The following is a 21,972-nucleotide window of genomic DNA, read 5'->3' as shown; positions in this document are numbered from 1 at the left end:
TCAAATGGCTGTAATTTCTAATATTTGTCTGTTACTATGTACTTCAGTGCATGATTTTGGTCGTGAGAAAGTGCCCCTCTAAGTGTCACACATTTAGTCATAAATGTCACTCATAAGTACACTGAAACTACGAATATCTCACACATAAGCAATCTGAAACCCTGGCAGCTATGTTTATGAGACATTCACTTTTTTCATCCCACGTAAAACCTAGGCGAGACCTACTGGCTTTGCCCATGCTTGTTTGTATTATGGCCATGTTTCCTCCTCCCCTCACTAAACAGACACCATCATGGGCCTATTAGTGCAGCAGGGAAGGGCCAAGTTTACTAGCCCATATCAAGGAAGGAAAGTCATTAACCTGGCTCAGATATTGCTGCACCGTACAGCTTTAAAAGACTTTATCAACCCACGTGCTTGATCAGGTGATCATGGTTTCTCCCATCCCGTCGCAACTAAGAAGGCCAGGCAAAAAGACACGCCTCGCGTTTCCTGAATCGCTGAAGCGTGTTGTGAGCCTTGAGGGTTTTGAAAGCCTTTCACGCATGCGCAAAAGGTCCCAATGCTCGCGAACTTGTCAGCTTGCGAGCGCGCGCGCCAAGAAGCCCAGAGTCGTGCACGACTATGGCTTTTTAGAAGCTGAGCGTGCGCGTACACGTTTATACGTCACTCGGAAAACCTTGGAGAAGAGCGGTGACCGGCGCGCGCACTCTCTGTGTTGACAGTGTGCGGCGCGTGCGTGTTGCGCGCTGCCTCGGATACTTGGCCAGCTACCTCCCCTCCCGGCAGCAATAGCTCCTAGTGTGTGTCTGACTGAGTGCGCGCTAAGGGAACCAGGCGGGGGTTCATCCAGTGTGCCTGTACCTTCCCTTGTCGCTGCTTGCTGAGCCCCAGGCCGAGGGAAGGACAAGGATCGGGAGCAGAATCGGGAGTCCTGCCTGCTGCACTCACATACAGTGCTGCAGAAGTAGGAGGTGGCAGCAAAGGGAACCGCTGATCACACCCACCTCCCATTGTAAAAGGAGTGCAGGGCACGAACTAACCTGCGGCAAGAGCCGGCTGCTGCTCTCACTACATGTGTACATGGATTATCTGGTATGTCAACTTTCTGCATTGTTACATTCATGCTCATATTACCTTAAGCTGACATCTTCCCTAATTTTACTTTATAATGTGCAATTCAGTAAAAATAATGATTTTGATCTGAGATCCATAATAGCCACTGTTTGATGGCTCCCCGAGGTCATCTTCTAGTTTGTTTAGGACTGGCATGGATTTATGTTAACTTTTCCTTTTATGATAGGAAACATGCAGTTACACAAGTGGTGAAGTTATTCTAGTGCAAGTGCAAGAGAAACACACAAAAACACATTTGTATAATTTGTAGAAGTTACAAAATATTGTGCAGTGCCACAATTTCAGAGTCCGTTTACTTAGAACAGTGAAGTCAATGCGTAATGCTAGGTCAGGCAGATTGTATTCAGTGGTAGTGCATATGGAACGTGCATTGCCACTTGTGGCAGGCATGACTTGATGAACTTGTAAAGGCAATATGCAATGCTATAAGTACACGAAGCTATTTTGTAGAAGTGAAAAGAAAAGTTCTCACACTGTGTCGTGGAAAAGTGAAGGGAATGCTTATTGTTGAGAGAGTCAAATAGTATTCACATGGAATCGCATAGAGATCTCAATTTGCCACTTGTGGCAAGTGTGACTTGTTGGACGTGGAAAGCGATTTAGCAGGAGCACAAAGAAAATGCATACTACCATATTGTATTCTGTGGCACCATATATAAAATACACAATGCCACATTTGGCAATCTCTACAAACGACTAGTTATTGCTACAAGTGTATTGTAATTCTTTGTAAGCACAATGGCATTAGAGCCAAGTGTATCTGTGGAACCATATATAAAACATAATGCCAAGTGTTGCAAGTCGGAAATATTTAAAAACACTCACATAATGCCAGAAGTGCGCAATGTGATTGTATGTGCGCTTCTGCACAATCTTCTATGGATCAATTAATCAGATACACATTGCCATGAGAGTCAAATTTCATTTTGCGAAACCACATACAAATTACAATGCTACGAGCAGCAAGTTGTATATGAAGGCCAAATTTGTTTCAGTGTACGAATAGAAAGAACTCAAGGCGACACGTGCAAAAGTCAGTATGTTTAGAGAAAACTTACCATAATGGTTATGCCAAATTCAGAGTGCAAAAGCAGATTTAGAATTTGCAGTAACATACATGCCAACATGATATCAAGTGTAAGAAACCCACAATAACAAAAGCAGCAAATTATAGGCAAGAGGTGCAAAAGACATTGTGAGCAATAAATATCTCATTAGGTTCCATTGAAATGAGTCTGTGGGAATATACAAAATTAACAATGCCACCCACTGCTGTGTAAAGATTAAGTGGATGAACAAAACAAATAGGCCCAAGAAACGCACAGTGTCAGTGTCCTGGATTGATTCTCCGCAGCACAAAGAAAGTAATAACACAAGTTCCAAATTTTGTTGAGAAGAAGATCCTGTACGGTGGTGGGAATGCTGAATTCAAATCTGTGCAAGTGGAGAAGTGTGTAGTGTCACAATTAACAAAGCTTATTTCATGGCACTGCGTAAAGTAATGTAAAGCTCTGGGTGCTGTTTCTAATCGCGTTGCAAAACCAAGAAATTGTACAGGTACGTTCCACCAATTCTTATGAGTGGAAACGAAACATGCAGTGCTTCTGGTACGTAACATACTCCATTCAAGTAAATGTAGACGTAAATGTAGACTTACTTCTAAAGCGCACTGATACTCCTGAGTGTCCTGGCGCTGTACTCATACCGCTAGGGAACCCTTCCTGGTTTTTCCCCGTGAAATGTCCACTCCTGTCCACTGTGGAAGTAAAGTCACAGTGCTCCCAAAGTTAAACATGCTCCACTTCAAGTGATTTAACTCATTACGTCAAAGCAATGAAATCCCTTCTAAGACATAATCCATTCTGTAACATTGCAAAGAAATTGTGTAATAATCTACCTATCAAAAACCTCCTATGTGTCTTTCACTACATAAGAACTTTGCACATTCATCCATGCAAAATGAATCTACGTAAAGATGCAAAAGAAAGTGTAGTGCCAAGCCGATTCCGTGCATGTGGAAAAGCACATACTATTAAATGGGGTACATGCTCTTACATTGAAATGCAAAGAACTGTCACGTGGTGGTGCATGCAGCTTCCCCGACATTCAGTGTAAAGATGTCACGTCACTAGTACCCATACCTTTTTTGTTAAAAAGCAAAGGAAATGTGAATTGCCTTATTTATTTCACAAATGTGCAAAAAGAACCTAGGGTACAAGCCACTGACTACCCATTATCACACATGTTGCAATAAATGCTGCCATGCTTACAGTGCCCAAACCCATTCCACACAAAAATATCATCCAGAATCGATCAATTTATTATTATTATTATTAATATTATTATTATGATAATTACTACTGAAGGTATGTCTGTCCTTAGCATATAGAAATTCCCAATAGATGAGCGCAGAGAGATGGGCGCATGTCCAACAAGAATAGTTAAAATGTACTTCACTGAAACTTGTTCCCACATACTCATTCTTGCCTTAATTAGACATTTTATAGTTCCTAATCAGCATGACCTTTTAAATCCTTACCATATCTCATCCCCTTGATTGCCCTATCGACGTGTACGTCATAAATGTGTGCCCAGGGCACCATTAAAGTCATGAAACACAGATGTCAAGAGAAATGCCCTTGCAAAGTTTGTACAAGGTCTGTGCAAACATTTGGCGAATAGAAGACACTCCAGAGATTATAGGGTTAATTTGTGTACCATCACAGTACTATAGAGAAGTAAATACAGGATTGAATCTTGCTTCTCAGGGAATAATAGAAAACATGACGGAAACTAAAATAATAAAACAGCCATGATATGTGGTCTCTGATGAGAGAAAAAAAAAACACCAAATGTTTGTCTGTTCAGTATTTCACCTGTTTGTAATTGCCCCTTAATTACATAAAACCTCATTCAGAAACGTAATTTGTTCCTGTGTGTATCCAGTTTTTCTAAAACAAAGGTATGCTGGGGCACAGTGAGATTAAGTAATTAGCTGAAAATCATTGGATGTAGTCAGGCAAAGTTGATTTTGTTAGAACCCATGTGTCCTGGATTCATAATCGGAGAAATAGTCTGGGTCACAACCACTGCCTGTGATAGGATTTGTGTATAGGAAAAGGCCTCAATTTTCCCAAGAGACTTGTACCTCTGATATCACAGGAGGGCTGGGATCAGTACTTGTGACTCATACAGCTGACTGTGACCCCATAACCTCCGTTTTAATGGACTAACAAGTAGGGAAGTCATACGTTTTCTTAAAAGGCCGGTGCCTCTTAAAGGATCACATATAAGACTATTCCCTATGTGGTTTGCCTCAGCAGCAAAAAGATGGGACCACCTAATGCTGGTCCTCAAAAACCTCTCTGGTTCCTCCCAAAGTTCACGCAAGTTATTTTCAATGTTTCCAAAACAACATCTTAGTTAATAGTAACTGTGGACCCTAGAGGAATGGAAACAGATGATCACTAAAGGTTCCCTTAACCCAAAAGAACATTCTGAACCAATCATTCTCATGTCTAGCTTCAAGATTTTGTCACTATTTGCTACAGGAGATTAGAAGAGCCCATAGCCTTCTAACCCTCTTTAGGAAATGTCCGAAGCCCCACTTATTAATTAATCAGCTTTTAAGTTGACAGCTTCCTGTTCCATGGGACTTTGGTTTGTTAACAGATCTTGTATAATTCCTATTAATTGTCTTTATTACCGTACATTGTGAAGAGCTTCATTGTCATTGTGGCTAGGGTTGCACCAAATACATTTTTACTAATAAATAAATAACAGAATATAACCAGTGATGTCTTCTGTCCTGGCCTTTTTAGGGACTATTGATTGTAATTTAACTGATTAGAGATCATTTAAGAATGTGCACATGTGCTTGGGAAAATGTATGAATAAACCTATAAATGTGAGATGAAATGTCGACGAAATATAAACATCACTCCAGCTAAACACGTGCACTGATTGGCAAATAATTATCATTATTGTTATAAAACACACATATCTGATAGCAACTCGCATTGCTCAGTTCCTTTCAGAATGAAACCTTCACCAGGAGTGTTAAACCATCAGTTTCAAAATAAAATAGTGAACACGGTCCATTGATTGTGTAACCCATATTTTAACATCAATAGCGCAATTTGTAGCCTAACCTGTCAAGCAAGACTAAACTTCAAATTCAGGGTAACAAATGTAAAGCTAAAACAATTAATGCTTTACCCTTGTAGGTTACGAATCATATATTTGTATCATATAAAACAAACATTAAATTGAATGTCATCGTTTCATGCTCACCATGAAGGTTTCATATTGAAATGCATTGAGGAGTAATAGTTACCACCAGTCAAATATTGAAAGTGTAAATACATAAACCACAGTGAAAACTAATCTATCAATATAATCATAATATAGTTTTAAAAAAAGTACTTTGCTAATCAAATAAACTTAGCACCAGTACTGTTGTATTGATTTTTGTACTTAACGTTGAATTCCTTTAAATGCCTTGAAACATTTATAATTTTAGTTGTTTTTACCAAGCGCTTGTGGACAGACGTTTCTTTTGATTGTTGATCATTTAAATTACTAACAATATTGCTCGAGCTAAGTGACTGGAACTTTTTACGTAACACGATCAAGAATATGATCAAAATTTAACTATTGACTAGAAGTTGAATATGAGTGCACACCGAATGCATAGATCAACGAGGGTGAAAACACTATAATAACTGTGAAAGGACTCACCTAGCGGGAAACCAGGAGTTTTCCAAACAAAGCATTAGCTATGGGAAAGTGTCAGTCAAGTGTCGGGGTATGGCAAGGGCATGAAATGTGATATAAAAAATACTGAAATGAGAGCACTGGTATCTGAATGTCAATTTAATGTGAACCTCCATAGACTGCATTTCCTTCTCTCTTGTATATTGCCACCTGTTGAGATATTTATTTTGCCTGGGAATGTAACAGTAGCTTTGACACCGGGCGGGTGCCCACCAAAGCTGTTTGCTTGCCCAGTATATTCAACCATTTTTAAAACCATGTTGAACATGACTTGTGGAAATCTAATCCTGATGTAGCCGAGTTATGCAACAAGGAAATACTGATATTACTTTTTGCAGACAATGCTGTGTTATCATAAACTGAAAACGACATGCATAAGCAGATGGATACATTTAATAATTATTTAAAGAGTAGGATCCTATCATTAATGTTGGCTAAACTTAAGCAATGATAATGAATCGAGACAAGTTTGAAGAAGACCTATTCTAATCAACTCGCAACAAGTAGAATTTGGAACTCCTTTGACAACCTTAGTATACATTTTAGCCGGAAACTAGACCGGCATGTACACCTAGCGTATGTTTCTGGTGTCTTTAAGCGAACTACCAATGCTGCCCTCAGTTTAAAGCATAAGGTTGGTAGCCAACCCCTCAGCGTAAATATTGAGGTCAACAGGCAAAATGTTGTTGCCCAGCCACATAAGGAGCTGGACACTGGGTATGTGCGAATACAAGAAACCTTCAAATAATCAAGAACAAATTTCTAAGATCTATATAAAAGTTAGGCAACAGTACTCCCTTAACACCACTGTACCTGGGGCTTGGCATCAAACCAGTTTAGAATATAATTGTAGTACGTTGTATTTTCTCTGAGTGTGACACGTACAGAACAATCCTATTGATTTAAGACAGGATACAATCCAGCAAGTTAATCAAGAGTGTTGGTCCCTAAAGCTTAAACATATTTCTGCTGATATAGCACTTCTTTGTTGACACTTAACTATCTTTCCGTCACTCTACCATGCGGATTTGAGCAATATCTTGACCGGTTATATCCACAGTATTGACACGTTTTATATATACAAGTTATACTTGGTTCCCTCCCAATCAAAGACTGTATGGCAGAATAGAACAGTTTGTTGCCAAATGATGTTTGTGGTTGTTAATTGGGGGCCGAGAAATTGCATTGCACTTTATGCTATTTGGAACGTCGCAAATCGCTTGTTTCGTTATTTAAATTGTAAACCATTAAAACTTGTCTCTCTATCTGCGCTCCACCCAGTGCGTAGCCCAGTTCAAGAAAAACTTAAAAACCTATCTTTTTAAAACTGTGATATAAGGGGATCTCCGCCTGTCGTCTCCTGCCATTTCCCACCGCGCCAGGATACTCCCAAGTAATAGAGCGTGCTATAAAATGGTTTATAACATAACATAACGTATTTGGATATTTTGATGTCAATTATTACATCTATTGCCACAAAGAGTAAAGAGATTTTTGTTGACTTTGGAGGCAGGGTGTGAGGGAAAGTTTGGATTCCAAAATTATCCCTAGGTTGCTGACTTTTTAGGTAGTTCAGGGAGTGGTTCCTAGGGCATGGGATCTCAGGTGTATGTTAGGCAAAGTTAGCGCTCCTTCATTCATTAAAGCACATGGTCCAGGTCTGCGCCCAGACGCGTCGTGTGCAAGATGTAAGCATGCCCCGGCTGATTTCTTCCACATGGTTTGGTCATATTCCCGTTTGGAGCAGTTTTGGGGATCTATTGAAGTGGCGCTAACGGAGGTAGTGGGCTGGGAGGTTCCTTGCGATCCACGCCACTCCTTGCTGGGGATCACTGACGAGCTGGACGGGTCCAGGAATGATAAGCGATTTTGCAGCATAGCTATGATGGTGGCCAAGCAGGACATTGCGGCGGCTTGGATAAGCCCTGATCCTCCTACCCTGGAGAGGTGGCGCAGAGCGGTGGACTGGTGTGCGACCCCAGAAAAACACATGTATAAAGCTAAAGGGTGTGGTAAGAACTATCGTAAAGTGTGGGGGAAATGGCTGGGGGCTGTGGAGGGTCCGTATTAATTGGACTTGTGTTTCGTCTGGGTTATTTTATGGGGATTGTGATTGGGGGGTATGGTGATGGTGTGAATGAACTTGTATCTGTGATTTCTGTGCATTGGCTGACTTGTTCTATGTTTTTAAAATCAATAAAATTTGCTTCTCAAAAAAAGCAAATGGTCTAAATGCGGAGTGATAGGGAATTATTTGCTTGACTAGCAAGATGGAATAGTCTTCTATGTACATTTGGAAGTTAACCTCTGCCATGGAGTTTATATATAAACATGATACAATAGTCAGGAAAGGTACTATGCATAGGAAGCACCCTAGGGCACCTGGCACATGGACAACTACATCAACCCAATCCTAATTTTTTTGCTGTAAATGTGGACCAATGATTGAACCTGTAACAAAGGATGTCTGGTAATGTCAGCCTAATTTACCAACCTTTCCAGCAGTTTTGTTTGTTACCAGTGTCATAGGCTGCAGAGAGTTCAAGGTGTAGAATGGATTTCCAATTGTTATCCATGGCGAGGAGAAGCTTTGCATTTAGATTGGCTACAGCTGATACATACCGTTGTGCATCTAGACCCTGACAGGGGGTCATGGGGGGGGGGGGTTTAATTTAGTTTTGCACTTGTTATGTTACCTCCCTTTCCACGATCTTGCAAAGAAATGGGACAGTTGGAGATAGGACTATAGTTGCACAAGATTTTGTGATTGACGTTTGGCTTTTTTTAAGAGGGAGTGATGATGCCATGCTTGAGAAATTATTTGAACCATGAGGCTGAGGAAGGGTCCATGGGTGACTTGGATGTTATTGTCATGGATGACCTGCTCAGCACTTGGAGGTCTCCAGCAGTGTGTAAATGAAGAGAATGCTGATTGTAGCATTGGTGTTGAAGTAAATGGGACGGTAATTTATGCCAGTGTTTTGGAGACTATTTCAAATTTGGCAATTTTGATTTGAAGAGATTGACATGGTCTTTGCATTGTTGTTAAGTAACTTGTGTCAGATTTCAAGTCATCTAGCTTAGATTTTCCGTAGGAAATAGTAAAGATTTCCTGTTCCATTAAATGCTTTTCTGAGATGTTTAGTAAACTAAGGCCCCCATTAGGATGACGGGCGGGCTTTGTCCACCCGCCATCCCATCGGAAAAAGGGACCGCCCGCCATAAGGGCGGGGGTCCCGATGGTGGCATTAGGATGCGCCCGCCACAGTGGCGGGCGCATTCCCCATTTTTAACGTTGTGGCGGGCGGTGCTCTCTGCACCGCCTGCCACAATGCTAAAAATGTATGTATGCATTTGCATACACAAAGCAGCAGGCACCGCGCGGTGCCTGCTGCTTTGTGTATGCAAATGCTGGGGGGTACCACAGGTACCCCCCATGTGCACCCCCCACCTCTCCTTCAGAGTGAAGACCGCATGCCTTTCCGTGGCGGCGATGGGCATCTCACCAAGCCCATTGTAATATGGCTGGCGGTGTCTAATAGACACCGCCACCATATTAATCCTTTTCCGCCCCGGCCGCAAGGCGACCGGGGCGGAAAAGCGGCAGACGGTCTTTCCGTCCGCCGCGGTCCGGGGCGGAAAAGCGGCAGACGGTCTTTCCGTCCGCCACGGTCCCCCCCGCCATACTAATATGGCGGGGGTGAATTTAGGTGCGGGTGGCGGGCGGATTGCCCCCGCCAGGCCGGCGGTGGCTACCGCCAGCCTGGCGGGGGCAATCCGCCCGCCATCCTAATGGGCCCCAAAGTCTTTTTGGCTCCCTTAATTAGAAAGAGGTAGCCTCTCCTAAGTGCTTTACAGTGACCTTTGACTTCTGTGGTCTTAGATTTCTGTCATTGATGTTACTTGCTGGGGTTAGCATTGTTCATTTCACCTAGTTATCCTCTGAACCAGGTATGAGTTGCTTCCATGCCTGCCTTGAGTTTCTCATGGAGTTTATACATTTGAAATGATGTGTTTAGGGTAGTAGACGTGGATTTACTGTGCCAAGTGATAGATTTGTATGGTCAGTTTAATTTACACAAAGTAGTGATCTGACCATGCCTAACTACACACTAACTTCCCTTCAAGCAATCATGTTATGTCACTACCTGCAAGATTGCTGAAGTTACAAATGGGCAACTTGCAGCACTATGCAAACCTCCACAATAAATAATAAATATCTGTGGTTGCTCTACTAAGTTTGACATTTCTAGTGTGTGGCAAGTGGTGTGCATTTGCCTGTCCACTAGTTAGACGAAACCTAGTGCCTGCATATTTTTGACGAGATTCACTAAATGTTTTGTTTCAGACTTGTCGACTCATAATGTAGGTTTAAGTTGCTTATGATCAGGATTTTTTTGGCATTGGCCTAAAGCTGTTGTGTCATTTCAGAAAATTCCTTCATGAAATTAGTGTTGTGTTTTGGGGCATTCAACTGCTGCTAAAATTAGAGAGCTGTTTGGGTTGATGGAGCAATGTGTACCCAGTGCTTGAAATGGAAATATAGGGTTGTAGGCAGCGCATTAAGGGGGCAGGGTCCATCTGGGTCTCAGCCCTGGTAATGAGTAAAAATTAGCACTGAAGCAGGTCCGTATCGGGCCCTATTTCATGTCCTTAATTTAGTGACAAAAACAATGATTGATTTCTGAACAATAAATATAAAAAATATTTAGGTAATCCATGTCGGTGATATAGGTCCTGTTTATATTTTACGTGTTACTTAATCTTTCATTCCCTAACAGTGTTTGCTATTTCCAGGATTTTTTGTTTCTGTATTGTTTTTTTGCAGCATATTAGCCTTGCATAGTGCATCCTTTGAACTGAGTCACTCCCAGGTGTTTATAATGGGCTATATTGAGAGCTCTGAAGTTGAGACTAAAGACAGTGGGAGTTTCTCACAGTGCGTCAGGAAGGTGTTTGGAATGACATGTCATCCAGTCCTTGGCCTCTCTGCAGAGCAGTTAGAGCAGTGGTCACATATTGCAGTTGTGATTCTGTGCTAATGTGTGTGAGGAGGTACACTGTGGTCAATATTTTGACAAGGCAAAAAAAAATTCTTTGCTTGCCGGTGAGTGGGTGCATTGTGTGTTTTGGGAGGGTGTTGAAGTGAAAAAGGTGCAAGGAAGTGCATTCAGGAGAGAGTGAAAAGAGGGTACTGAACATAGGAGACAATGTGTGAAATATGCAGATATCCCCCATAGACTGAGCATAACCAAAGGGACACTATGAAGGCCCCTTCCACACAGGCCTCAGTAATGTTTTTAATTCAGTGTCACAATGTTAGAATTGAAACCTTATCATTATTATTTTCAACAAAATCATTGTTGTTAATTATGTTAAACTACTAACAGACACTGACAAAGCCAATAGTCCTCTCTGGTTTACATCAGTTGTTTTGTTATATATTTGGATGCAACAACTAACAGAAAGCTTAGAGAGGAACGAAAATACTGGTCGGGTGGAACAAATTGGGTTTGGCAGAAATGTAATTTACATGTTTAAGCCATATCCTAATAGCATAGGCCACGCCCCTTTTTAACCCCACCCCCACCCCCACCATACACACTTTTCTCACCCCACTTAAAGCCACTGTCCCAGAGTACCTGTTTACTACTTAGAAGTGCTGACACACTCCAATTAAAACTATTGGACCTCTGTTCGGAATTGCAGGTATTCTCCCTTTCAAAATAAAGAAGTGCATGTACTCAGTACCTGACCATTCAAAGCACTGAGTGTAGCTGTGCACTTAACAAGGAGTAGGCTGTGCGAGGAATTTCGGTGAAAATCATAGCTCCCTGCCCTGCTCTTCTGCCCCTCAGTGTTTCTGGAGTAGGTGGTGCCCCGGTTTGAGTGGGTAGATTGGGCCAACGATAGACTTGTCTTTGGAACACGTTCCATGGGGTCTACTAAATGACAGTTATGCTCTGTAAGCATTTGTGCCTGTCAAGCCTGTGCTTCAAGGCTCAATAGTAACGCTAAAAGTGTGCGGCCGGTACACTACTGTCCTGGTTGCACAAGGGAGAGCAGTAACACCCCGCCCAGGTATTGGCCAGAGGTGCAGGCCTAGGCCGCCTCTCCACGTCTCAGGGGCGCGCGCGGCCATCTTTAAGGCTGTCACTTTAGCCTCTGCCGACCGACTCTCCAGGGTAGAAGGTGGCACCGGCCCTTCTGTGCCGGATATGCTTTATAACTGCCATTCTCTTCCTCTACATAGGATGTGGATACCCCTCGCGTGCTGCTTTAGTTCGGCTACCAGGAAGTCCCCAGAGGACCATACGACAATTCTCGGACCTTCAGCGGTAGCTCGTGGGCGGCCCAAATGCTGTTTATAAGTCCAAGCTCCTTCCCGTTTTTTTTGGAAGTGCACAGAGTAGAGGGCGGTTGGTGCTGCAAATATTAGCTTTATTTCGCTGTTGCGACTGTTCCTGTTCTTGACTAGAGTAGGAAAGGCCTGTTTTCTTTTCCTCGTCCGTCCTCGCGGAGACTTCCCAGGCTCTGGCCTTTGGTTGTGTCCCTACCGGACGGGAGCACGGCGCGCGCTTATCAGATCGCCACACCTATTAAACGACAATAACTCGAATGGCGAACTGAAGTATGCTGCAGGTCCGGCCATTTGGCTGCAATTAGATCTCTAAAGATATGACCCCGGCTGCCTGTTTTGAAAGAGCTCGCTTTCAGGTTTGCTCCAGTGATCCGCGCTCCGCCCCAGGCGCGGGCTCCACTGAACTTGAGTGCTTTGCTTGCAGTGGCGAGTTAAATATTGCTTAATGAAGGCTGCCCTCCCGCTGTGGGTCGCAGGTGCGTGCTGGAGGCTGCACCGGGCAGGTAGAGACTGTGCTAACTTACTGGAGACATTTTGACAGCAATAGCTTTGTTTTTCCACACGTGATTTTATGTTGCAATATAAACATTCCTGCTATTGGAAATAGTTACATCTGACAAACAGACTTTTCTAGCACGGATTTTTCTTTTTTTTTAAAATAATTATCTCCTTATTAACATTTTCAAGCATGAAAAAATACATTTTGCAGTACTTTTACAGTAGCTCTCTGGGAGAGGAGCAGCCTTACTCCTAAGGATCCTTGTAGAAGAGACTTGTGCAACATGAGGAGGGAGCGCTCCGTAGACGTAATTCCTCGGCTACCGCCCCTTCCAGTACGTCCATCCGCCACCTATCATGGGTCGGGGGCACTGCTTGTGCCCAGTGAATTGGTAATATGGCACCTGGCCAGGCCAAAGAGAGCGCACTGGTAACTCTTTTTCCCTCTTTTCTTATGACATACATACATAACATGTACTTTTGTATAGCACACGTATCACCCGAAAGTCTCAAGGCGCTGAATAACAGATGTATATTGTTACCCAACTCAATGGTGCTCATTTTATCGACCTCAGATGGATGAAAGGCTGAGTGGACCCGCCGGGATTAGAACCTGTGACCATTGTAGCGTCGCCGAGACGCAAGGGGCAAGAGATGCCTATGCCACAAAGTGGGGCCTAACTGTGACTGAAATGACAACACAACGCTAGCTGTCAGTTAGGGCCGAAGAACCACGAGCGGTCACTCAGCTGTTTATTTATACCTGGGGGCTTGCCCCGCCCCCAGGGTGCATGCGTGCGTGCGTGCGTATGTGTATGGGCCGGGTGGCTCCATTACTACATCCCTCCAAACTCACAGATCAATAGTCCCGGCCATGAGGTGTTTTGAATTTAGTTCATATTCCATGCATAGTCCTTCAATCGTTGGTTGGGGATCGGATTAGGTCGCAGATGATATCTTTGGCTTTGACGACCCTCCGGACTCCCCGTCTCCACTGATTGCTCAGAGCAATGCTGGTCATTACTTGAGGGGTTCTCTGTGCTGGCGGTGTTTGCTGGCACAACCCTCGTTGAAGTCTGTCTTTCTTCTTCTTGCGGTGACACTGGTGACTCCGTGCGTGCTGGTTCATGCTCTTCGTCTTCCATTTCCTCAGATGCAGTTCCGTCGTGCCCATATTCACGTGAGACGCGTTTGAACCAGGATACATTTCTGGTAACAGCTCGTGTGCCTCTGAACGCCGACACCATGGTGCCGTGCACGTTCACAATTTCCCATACTTCTGGTTCAAACGCTGGGTCGTATTTTGATTTTCGTTGCCTGTTCTTAATAACCACTCTGTCTCCAACCACCAATGACCTGGCTTCGGCTTTCCTTGCCTGACTGGCTTTGTCGTTAGTGCGCTTCCGGCGTTCTTGGGTGACCTCGTGATCTATTTCTGGGGGGCACCAGGCAGGTGTAGTTGGCACGCAGTCTCTTGGTACCTTCTTGAATACTAGGTGTGCCGGAGCACAGCGTGTTGTCGAGTGGGGTGTCTGTCTGTATGCACTGAGAAATTGTGACAGGCACTCTTCTGCGTCTTCCTTTCTTTCCACACCAATTTGCAGTGCGCGATTCAAAGTCCGCATAAATCTCTCAACTTCCCCATTTGCTTGGGGCCATTGCGGAGTGATTTTTCTGTGGTGAATACCCCGTGCAGCGAGATAAGTCTGGAAGTCTTTTCCCTGAAAAGGAGGGCCGTTGTCTGACCTCACCTCTTCTGGTAGGCCTACCATGGCGAACACTCTCTCCAGAGCTTTCTTGACGTGGTTGAACGCTGTCGTGGGTACAATTTCCACTATTGGAAAACGGGAGTAAGAGTCTATCATGACAAGGGTGTGTCGTCCATCCGGGAATGATCCAAAGTCCATACTCATTTTTGACCATGGCTCTTTACAGAGTTCTTCGGTGATCACCGGGTGAGGAGCAGGTTCCCGGCCTGTGATGATGCACGAGTGGCAGTTTCCAACCTCTTCCTCCACCGCTGCATCCATGCCGGCGAACCACACCTTGCTGCGCAAACGCCCTTTTGTCTTCGATACTCCTTGGTGGCCTTGGTGTGCAAGGCGTACAACTTCTCTCTGCAGCCTTGTAGGTACCACGATCGCTGCCCCTCGGAGGACCACGCCGTGCGGTCCAATGCTCAGCTCACTCTGAGCTCTCCACAGTTGTTGTCTCGCCAGCTGTTCTTGGGGTGTGAGGGCGCTAACTCCATCAAGAAAATTTCTCCAGTTCCTGTTTGTCAGCGTAGTTTTTACCTTGACAAGGCATTCGTCTTCATCCGTTGCTTTTCCAATGTCCTCCAGCGTCAGGGCTACTGGGCAAGCGTCTTGTGAGATCATTCTGACATATTCCTCAACGTCATCTACGTCACTTGTTATTTGGACTGTATCTCCGGAGCCGGGGTGTCTGGATAGGAAGTCCGCAGGATTGTCGGCTCCAGGCCTATAGATCACCTCAAAGCGGTATGTTTGGAGTTGGACAGCCCATCTCTCAATTCTGGGTGGTGCGAGTCTGGCAGTTCCCGTAAATAGGGGCACCAGGGGCTTGTGATCAGTCACTACTTTGAATTCATGTCCGAACAGGTAGAGGTGAAAATGCTGGCATGCCCATTTTATTGCCAGTGCTTCACGTTCAATTTGGGCGTACCGCATCTCCGTCGCAGTCAGTGCTCTGCTGGCATATGCTGTCGGCACCCATTCATGAGCTTCAGTCTCTTGCATGAGGACGGCCCCTAATCCTACAGGACTCGCGTCTACAACGACTTCTGTGCGCCGGTGTGGCCTGAAGTATGCCATGACTTTGTCGTCAATTAATGCAGCTTTGATTGCCTCAAATGCTTCGTCTTCCTTGGCCGTCCACACCCATGGTTGACTTGCTTTGGTTAGGTTACGTAATGGCTCAGATAGGGATGCTAATCTTGGGATGAAACGGCCGCAGTACGTGGCCATCCCCAGGAAACTCCTGACTTCCGTGGCTGACGTTGGCTTAGGAGCTGTCCTGATGGCGTCCGCTTTCTTCGGGTCGACCTGAAGCCCTTCTCTGGAGAAGATATACCCAAAGAAGTCCACTGATTCCTTGTAGAAAGAACACTTTGCTTTGTGGAGGGTGAGGCCGTGATCAGCTAGGCGTTGCAATGTTGCTCGGAGGTGGACGTGGTGTTCTTCCAGAGTCTTGGAGAAGACAAGGATGTCATCGCTTAAATTTATAACTCCTGTCAGGCCTGAAAGAGTCTCCCTGATGGCGTTTTGAAAAACTTCAGCCGCCGATGACACCCCAAAGCTTAACCGCTTGTACCTCCGAAGTCCAACATGGGTGGAGAATGTCGTGATGTTACGACTGTCTGGATGTAGCTCAAGCTGGTGATATCCGGCGTTGAGGTCCAGTTTTGAAAACCAGCGTGCACCATTGAGATCGGCCACTATATCGTCCATAGTTGGAGTCAGATGCCTCTCCCTCTTTACTGCCCTGTTTGGAAGACGCATGTCCACACACAGGCGTATTGCGCCTGGTTGCTTTGGTTTTGGAGCAATCACAAGCGGCGATACCCAGGGCGTTGGGCCCGACACCTTTTCAATTACCCCTAACTCCTCAAGCTTGTGCAATTCTTCTTCTACTTGCTTCCGTAGGTGAAAAGGTACTCGTCGGTGTCTGAGAGCCATGGGTCGGACCGTTGGGTCCACGTGAAGTTTGAATTTTTTTCCTTTTAAACAGCCAAGACCTTTGAATAGGGTCGGGAAATCTCTCAAGATTGCTTCTGCGTGTAGTTCATGTACTTGCCGTGCAAAGAACACAAGTCGTAAATCTTCTGCCGTGTGGCAGCTCAGGAGCGTGCCGCGCCTGCCTCCAGTCACATGGAATTTGGTCTTCACTTGTTGATCATTGCACGCAGCTGTTACTTCGATTACTCCCCTGAGAGGAAGCGGGTCGTCGCTGTCATAAGTGTAAATTTTGGCGTTTGAAGGAGACAGCGGTGGGCGCGGAGATAGTAGCTCATATTGCGTGCTGTCCATCACATTTACAGTCGCTCCAGTATCAATGAGTGCTTGCACTGGAGATCCAGCGATGGAGATCTCACACATCGGTGGTGGTCGTCTTCTAGAGCCCTCTCTCCCCACAAAGGAGACGAAGAAGATGTTATCATCATCATCATCAGCACAGAAAGCTGTCCTGGAGGCGTCACCACACGGGCCCGGATCTTCCAATGATAGTTGTCGCACTGCCTGTGTAGGGCCTCTTCCATTCGAGCTAAAACGGCGGTTCCCACTGCTGCGACACACCTTTGCAAAGTGATTTATTTTTCCGCAGTTGGAGCATACTTTTCCTCTTGCGAAACATCTCCCATTTGTCGGATGTTCCATGCCACAGTTCCCACATGGATTCCGAGAGCTGGCTCGAGGGCCTCCTCTCTGTGCTTGTGACCAGCGCCTGATTGCGTCAACTTGTTCCTCCTTGATTTGAGGGGTTTTTGCTGGTGCGCTGGGCCTGTCGAGAGCAGCTTGCATTTCATCAGCTCTCGCATTGGATAGCTCATGCGAGCGCGCAAGGACGAGGATCTCATCAAGAGAGATACGTGGCTGTCTAAGAATGAGGCGTCTTAGTTGTACTGATCTGCACCCCTGGATTAGCTGTGCACGGATCTCCTGGCGCTGGTCTGGAAGTTCACAGGCAATGGCTAATTTCCTTAACCGTGCATAGAAAGAGTCAATAGGCTCCGTTTCACCCTGCCTGGCTTGACGCAGCTTAAACCACTCGTAATCAGGGTTCACCCTGGGATCGAAATGAAGGCTCAACGCCCGTACTGCCGCGTCATAATCCTCTTCTCCCCCACGATCTGGCAGCGTTTCAAAAAGCTCATACAACTCATCCCCTCCATAACACATGAGTAAAGAGCGCTTCACCTTGCCATCTGTTTCACGGACACCAATAAAATAATGCTCTAATCTCCCAACCCATATACGCCATCTTGCCGCAGCTGTGTGCGGATCTGCCAGTTCGCTGAATGGAGGGAGTGGCGCTGCGAGGCCATGTCCGGGAGAGGCTACAGCAGCGGCTGTGGCGGCACCAGGAGCTGGACCCGGGACAGCAGGTATCTGCACCACGGCTGGGGGTCCAGTGGGAGCAGGTGGTTGCACTTGTGCTGAGGTTGCAGCAGTGGCACCTCCATTGGCTTGTTGGTCTGTCATACTTTTGACTGTCCACGCAAAGAAGCACTGTGTAAAGAAAACTAGGATCAAACAGGTTCTGTGTGACGCTGATCCCACGTGGCAAAAACGGCACCTCTAGGTAACTTTCCTGTCAGTTTATATCTGGTGCGCGAAAATGTGTTTGTTTTTTTTTTTTTTTAGAAGTGTAGCGCTGGCGAATGAGGTATCCAATATATCTTCAAATTTGCTCACTCGCTGTCTGGTCAATGGCTGAATGCTTTGTCCCTCCTTTTTTTTTTTTATTCCAACCGCTCAATGCGTGAGGATTTGCCAGTCTCTTTCTCCTAAGTCAGCTGCCTGAAATACGATCTGACAGGGCTTACGCGACCTGATTCATCGTGCGCATGCGTGTGTCAGTACACAGCTGCTGAGGTAATCGTGCGAGGGCCGAGGATTCCTTTCCGATGCGCTGTCAGCCGGTGATTCAGCATGCGCATGCGTGTGTCTCTACACAGCTGCTGAGGTGATTGTGCGAGCGCCGAGGATTCCTTTCCGATGCGCTGTCAGCTGGTGAACGAGCGCCTGATGCAGCCGCTGAGGAGATTGCGCGAGGGCCGAGAGAGTCCCTCCGACGCGCTGTCGGCAGGTGAGAGAGCGCACACCAAGCTGCGTGGGCAAGCGGGTGTCGACTGAGGCCCTGAAAAGGTGCGAGCTCACCTGACGCACCACGACCTGATGCGTACTTTATTCTCCTCAGAGACGCTTGGCTCCGTCATGTAGAGGAGACTGTCACAGCTGTGTGGCGAGGCGTGAGTGACCGTGTCCGCCTCGTCGCCAGTGTAGCGTCGCCGAGACGCAAGGGGCAAGAGATGCCTATGCCACAAAGTGGGGCCTAACTGTGACTGAAATGACAACACAACGCTAGCTGTCAGTTAGGGCCGAAGAACCACGAGCGGTCACTCAGCTGTTTATTTATACCTGGGGGCTTGCCCCGCCCCCAGGGTGCATGCGTGCGTGCGTGCGTATGTGTATGGGCCGGGTGGCTCCATTACTACAACCATGAGGTCAAACACAGGCCCCTGCAGTGGATGCATTTGTCCACTGCGCCATTAGACCCGGCTAAAGGCTTATGACCAGATCCGGCTTATGGAGTGGCAGAAGGCCCAGAAGGCAGTGCTGAATGGACTGGGCCACATGTATAACCGTAATCCGGCCCACCGAGCAGGAGACTTGCATCCAGTCCTGATGTAGTGCCCTGCAACTCCAGGTGACGTGGATAAAACCGGCAGATGACACCTCACACCGCAGACAGTCAGCTGCATGCGTTGGATAAATTCTACTAAGCCTCTGAGGGGTCAGATTCGCCCTGTGTAGGTAGTAAAATTGCGTTAATTTGACTTGAGCGTTGCTAGCAGTCTCCTGCACCTGTGCCCTGCTGGCCCGCCTCCACTCCTCATCTGTGAGTGGGGAATCAGATCACCTTCCCACATGGTGCGGGTCCTAGTAATATCAGTCTGCCTGTCTCCCTTCAGGGCTGCATAGATACGAGATATTGTTAAAGGGTGGTTTTTACACCAGCTTAATTTGAGCAGGGGTGCTCTATCTAAAATAAGGAAATACATGTGTGAGAGGCAGGAAATGAATCAGTATTGTTTTCAATTTATTTGAAGACACAATTTTAAACAATAATGTCAAGAGACACTTAATTATAAAGCCACTTGGTCCTAAGGCCTCTATGTGAGCCCGAATCCAGTATAACCTATACCTGAGATTCCTCCGAATTCCTCCGAATTATCAGGGAAACTGGTCCATATATTGTGGGCTGTGTGTGATATACCAGCGTGTTGCAGGTTCTGTTGCGGGCCAACCCCAAACAGCTCGCCTGCTTCGGCTAGAGTTAAAAAGGAGTTGTTAAAATAAAGGTCCCCTGCAATCTGGAATTGTCCCTCTATCCATGGCATTGCATTCACGGAGTTCTTAACTCCTTCCGTGCTCATTACGAGCCCAGCTCGTCATGAGTCACAGTGGAGCTGTGCTCATACGGCCGGAATTAATCAGTGGGTAGGGTTGTGACGAGCCCAGCTCGTCATGAGCACAGCTCCAATGTGACTCATGACGAGCTGGGCTCGTCACGAGCACCGCGGCTCCGCGGACCCCCCCACCCACCCCCTCAGCAACTTCTTCTCCCAGTTAGATTCATCCTCACACCATAATGCCGCATACTGTAGTTCTCTTGCTAGGTAGTGTAACTGGAGATCCGGTAGACCTAGACCTCCGTCCTCTAGGTCCAGTTTTAGGATTCTTCACTTGACTTTGTTGCTTTTGCCTGCCATATCAATGAGACCAATAATCCATCGAGTTGTCGAAACATTGTATTTGGCAAAGAGCAAAAGGAATTCTGCATGGCATATAAGCATCTCGGTAGTAGTACCATCTTGCTACGGGGTAATCAACCCATGACCGAGAACAGTAGAGTCTTTCAGAATGCCACAGAACAAGTAGGATCTTGCACAATGTGGCTCATGTTCAGGTCATATTGTTGGTGTTCGTCATGTGTCACCTGAATCCCAAGGTATCGGAAGTGGTTTGTTTCCAAAGCGAGACCCACCTATGGTATATCTGCTGCCAGGCATATGGCCAATGCTGCCAAGGGAAACAGCACTGTCTCGTGGTGGTTAACTCATAGACCTGATACAGTCCCAAACTTGATCATAAGTTGTAACAGCTGAGGGATAGATTGGACTTGGTCAGTTACGTATAGTATGGTGTCGTCTGCATACATAGATACTACATGGGTTGAGTCACCCGCACACCCGCCCAGTCTGTCCCTCAGATAGAGCGCCAAAGGCTCCATGGCGAGGCAAAGAGGAGCCTGGACAGTGGGCACCCCTGTCTCGTAACCCTTCCATTGTTGAAGCCCTCTGACACCATTCGATGGTGCACACTCGCGCCCTGGGCACCGTATATAACAGATTTATCCAAGCCAGGTACTGTGGGCCAAAGCTCATTCTCTGAAGCACTTCTCATAAATATGCCCAAGAGAGATTATCAAATGCTTTTTCTATGTCTAAAGTCACCTGATCGGGTGGCGTGTAGGACATGTGAGAGCCTCAGGAGATTGATATGGGTGCCCCTGCCTGGCATAAAGTCATACTGATCAGCGCGACCAACTGGGAGACCACCCAACTCAGTTGTTCTGCCAGATCCTTCGCCAGTAGTTTGACATCTACATTGAGCATAGATAATGGGCGGAACGAGCCTGGATCACAGGGTCGCTGCCGGGTTTTTGCAGCATGACTACGATTGCCTCCAGCATATGGTCTGCCAGAATGCAGCTGCGGCCTGTGCAAGTAAGAGTGGTGGGGCAGTGAGGCTGGGTTGGGTGAGGGGATTTTGACGGACGATGACCAGGAAAAATTTAATAAATAGTTAATTTGGGTATCTTTCCCACTTCGAAAGCCAGGCCAACATGCAACCTGATCGATCCCCCTACCTGTGTAGTCTGATGGTAGGCCCATCGCACATGACGGTCCAGCCCTCGGTGACCCTTCTGTGTGTGTTTGCAACAGCTATGTGCACTTCCTCCCCTTCCAGCTTTTTTAGTTGAAGCAGGGTCCGGCGGGCTTCACCCTCTGTCAGCTCCCTTTTAAGGTTTTTTTCGGGTATCATACATGTTCTCAAGGCATTCCTCACTTACCACCACTTTGAAGGCGGTCCATTTGTCCCCTCTCCACTCAGTGAAGTTCCAAATGTCTTGTAAGTAACCCTGCAGTGCCACTTGTATATCTACTGTGAACTCTGAGTCTCCCAGCGACACTGGTCTGAGGAAACACAGAGAAACACAGAGAAACACGTGGTCTCTGCCTACCCAGGTTACGTTTCAAAAGGAGAGAGGCATGATTCGACAGGAATCACACCTGGTAACTCACCCCCCTAATATTCAGCGCCCCATCCGTAGTTATGAGGAACCGATCTAATCTACTATGGGCGGGATGCGTAGGGGAGTAATAGGAGAAG

The 21,972-nt window shown here is 46.1% G+C and overlaps 1 protein-coding gene across 5 annotated transcripts in view; it reads left to right on the top strand.

Moving 5' to 3' along the window:
* The window catches only part of ARL15 (ARF like GTPase 15), a 1,581,679-nt gene that overhangs the window by 25,300 nt on the left and 1,534,407 nt on the right, over nucleotides 1–21,972 (top strand). For 2 of the 5 annotated variants that reach the window (XM_078675072.1, XM_078675070.1), the window contains exon 1: nucleotides 679–1,095. The exons of 1 other annotated variant lie outside the window; for it this stretch is intronic. In XM_078675072.1, the coding sequence (XP_078531198.1) occupies nucleotides 1,084–1,095 (12 nt within the window). In that variant the 5' untranslated portion in view covers nucleotides 679–1,083. Of the gene's footprint in view, nucleotides 1–668; nucleotides 1,096–21,972 lie in introns of those variants that run through there. 2 more of the 5 variants (XM_078675074.1, XM_078675073.1) reach the window with 2 other exon arrangements.

The sequence above is a fragment of the Lissotriton helveticus genome, chromosome 2_1 (assembly GCF_964261635.1).
Source record: "Lissotriton helveticus chromosome 2_1, aLisHel1.1, whole genome shotgun sequence".
NCBI classification, from domain to species: Eukaryota; Metazoa; Chordata; class Amphibia; order Caudata; family Salamandridae; genus Lissotriton; species Lissotriton helveticus.
Note: the sequence above shows the minus strand (reverse complement) of the source record. Positions and strands in the feature narration are given on the sequence as shown.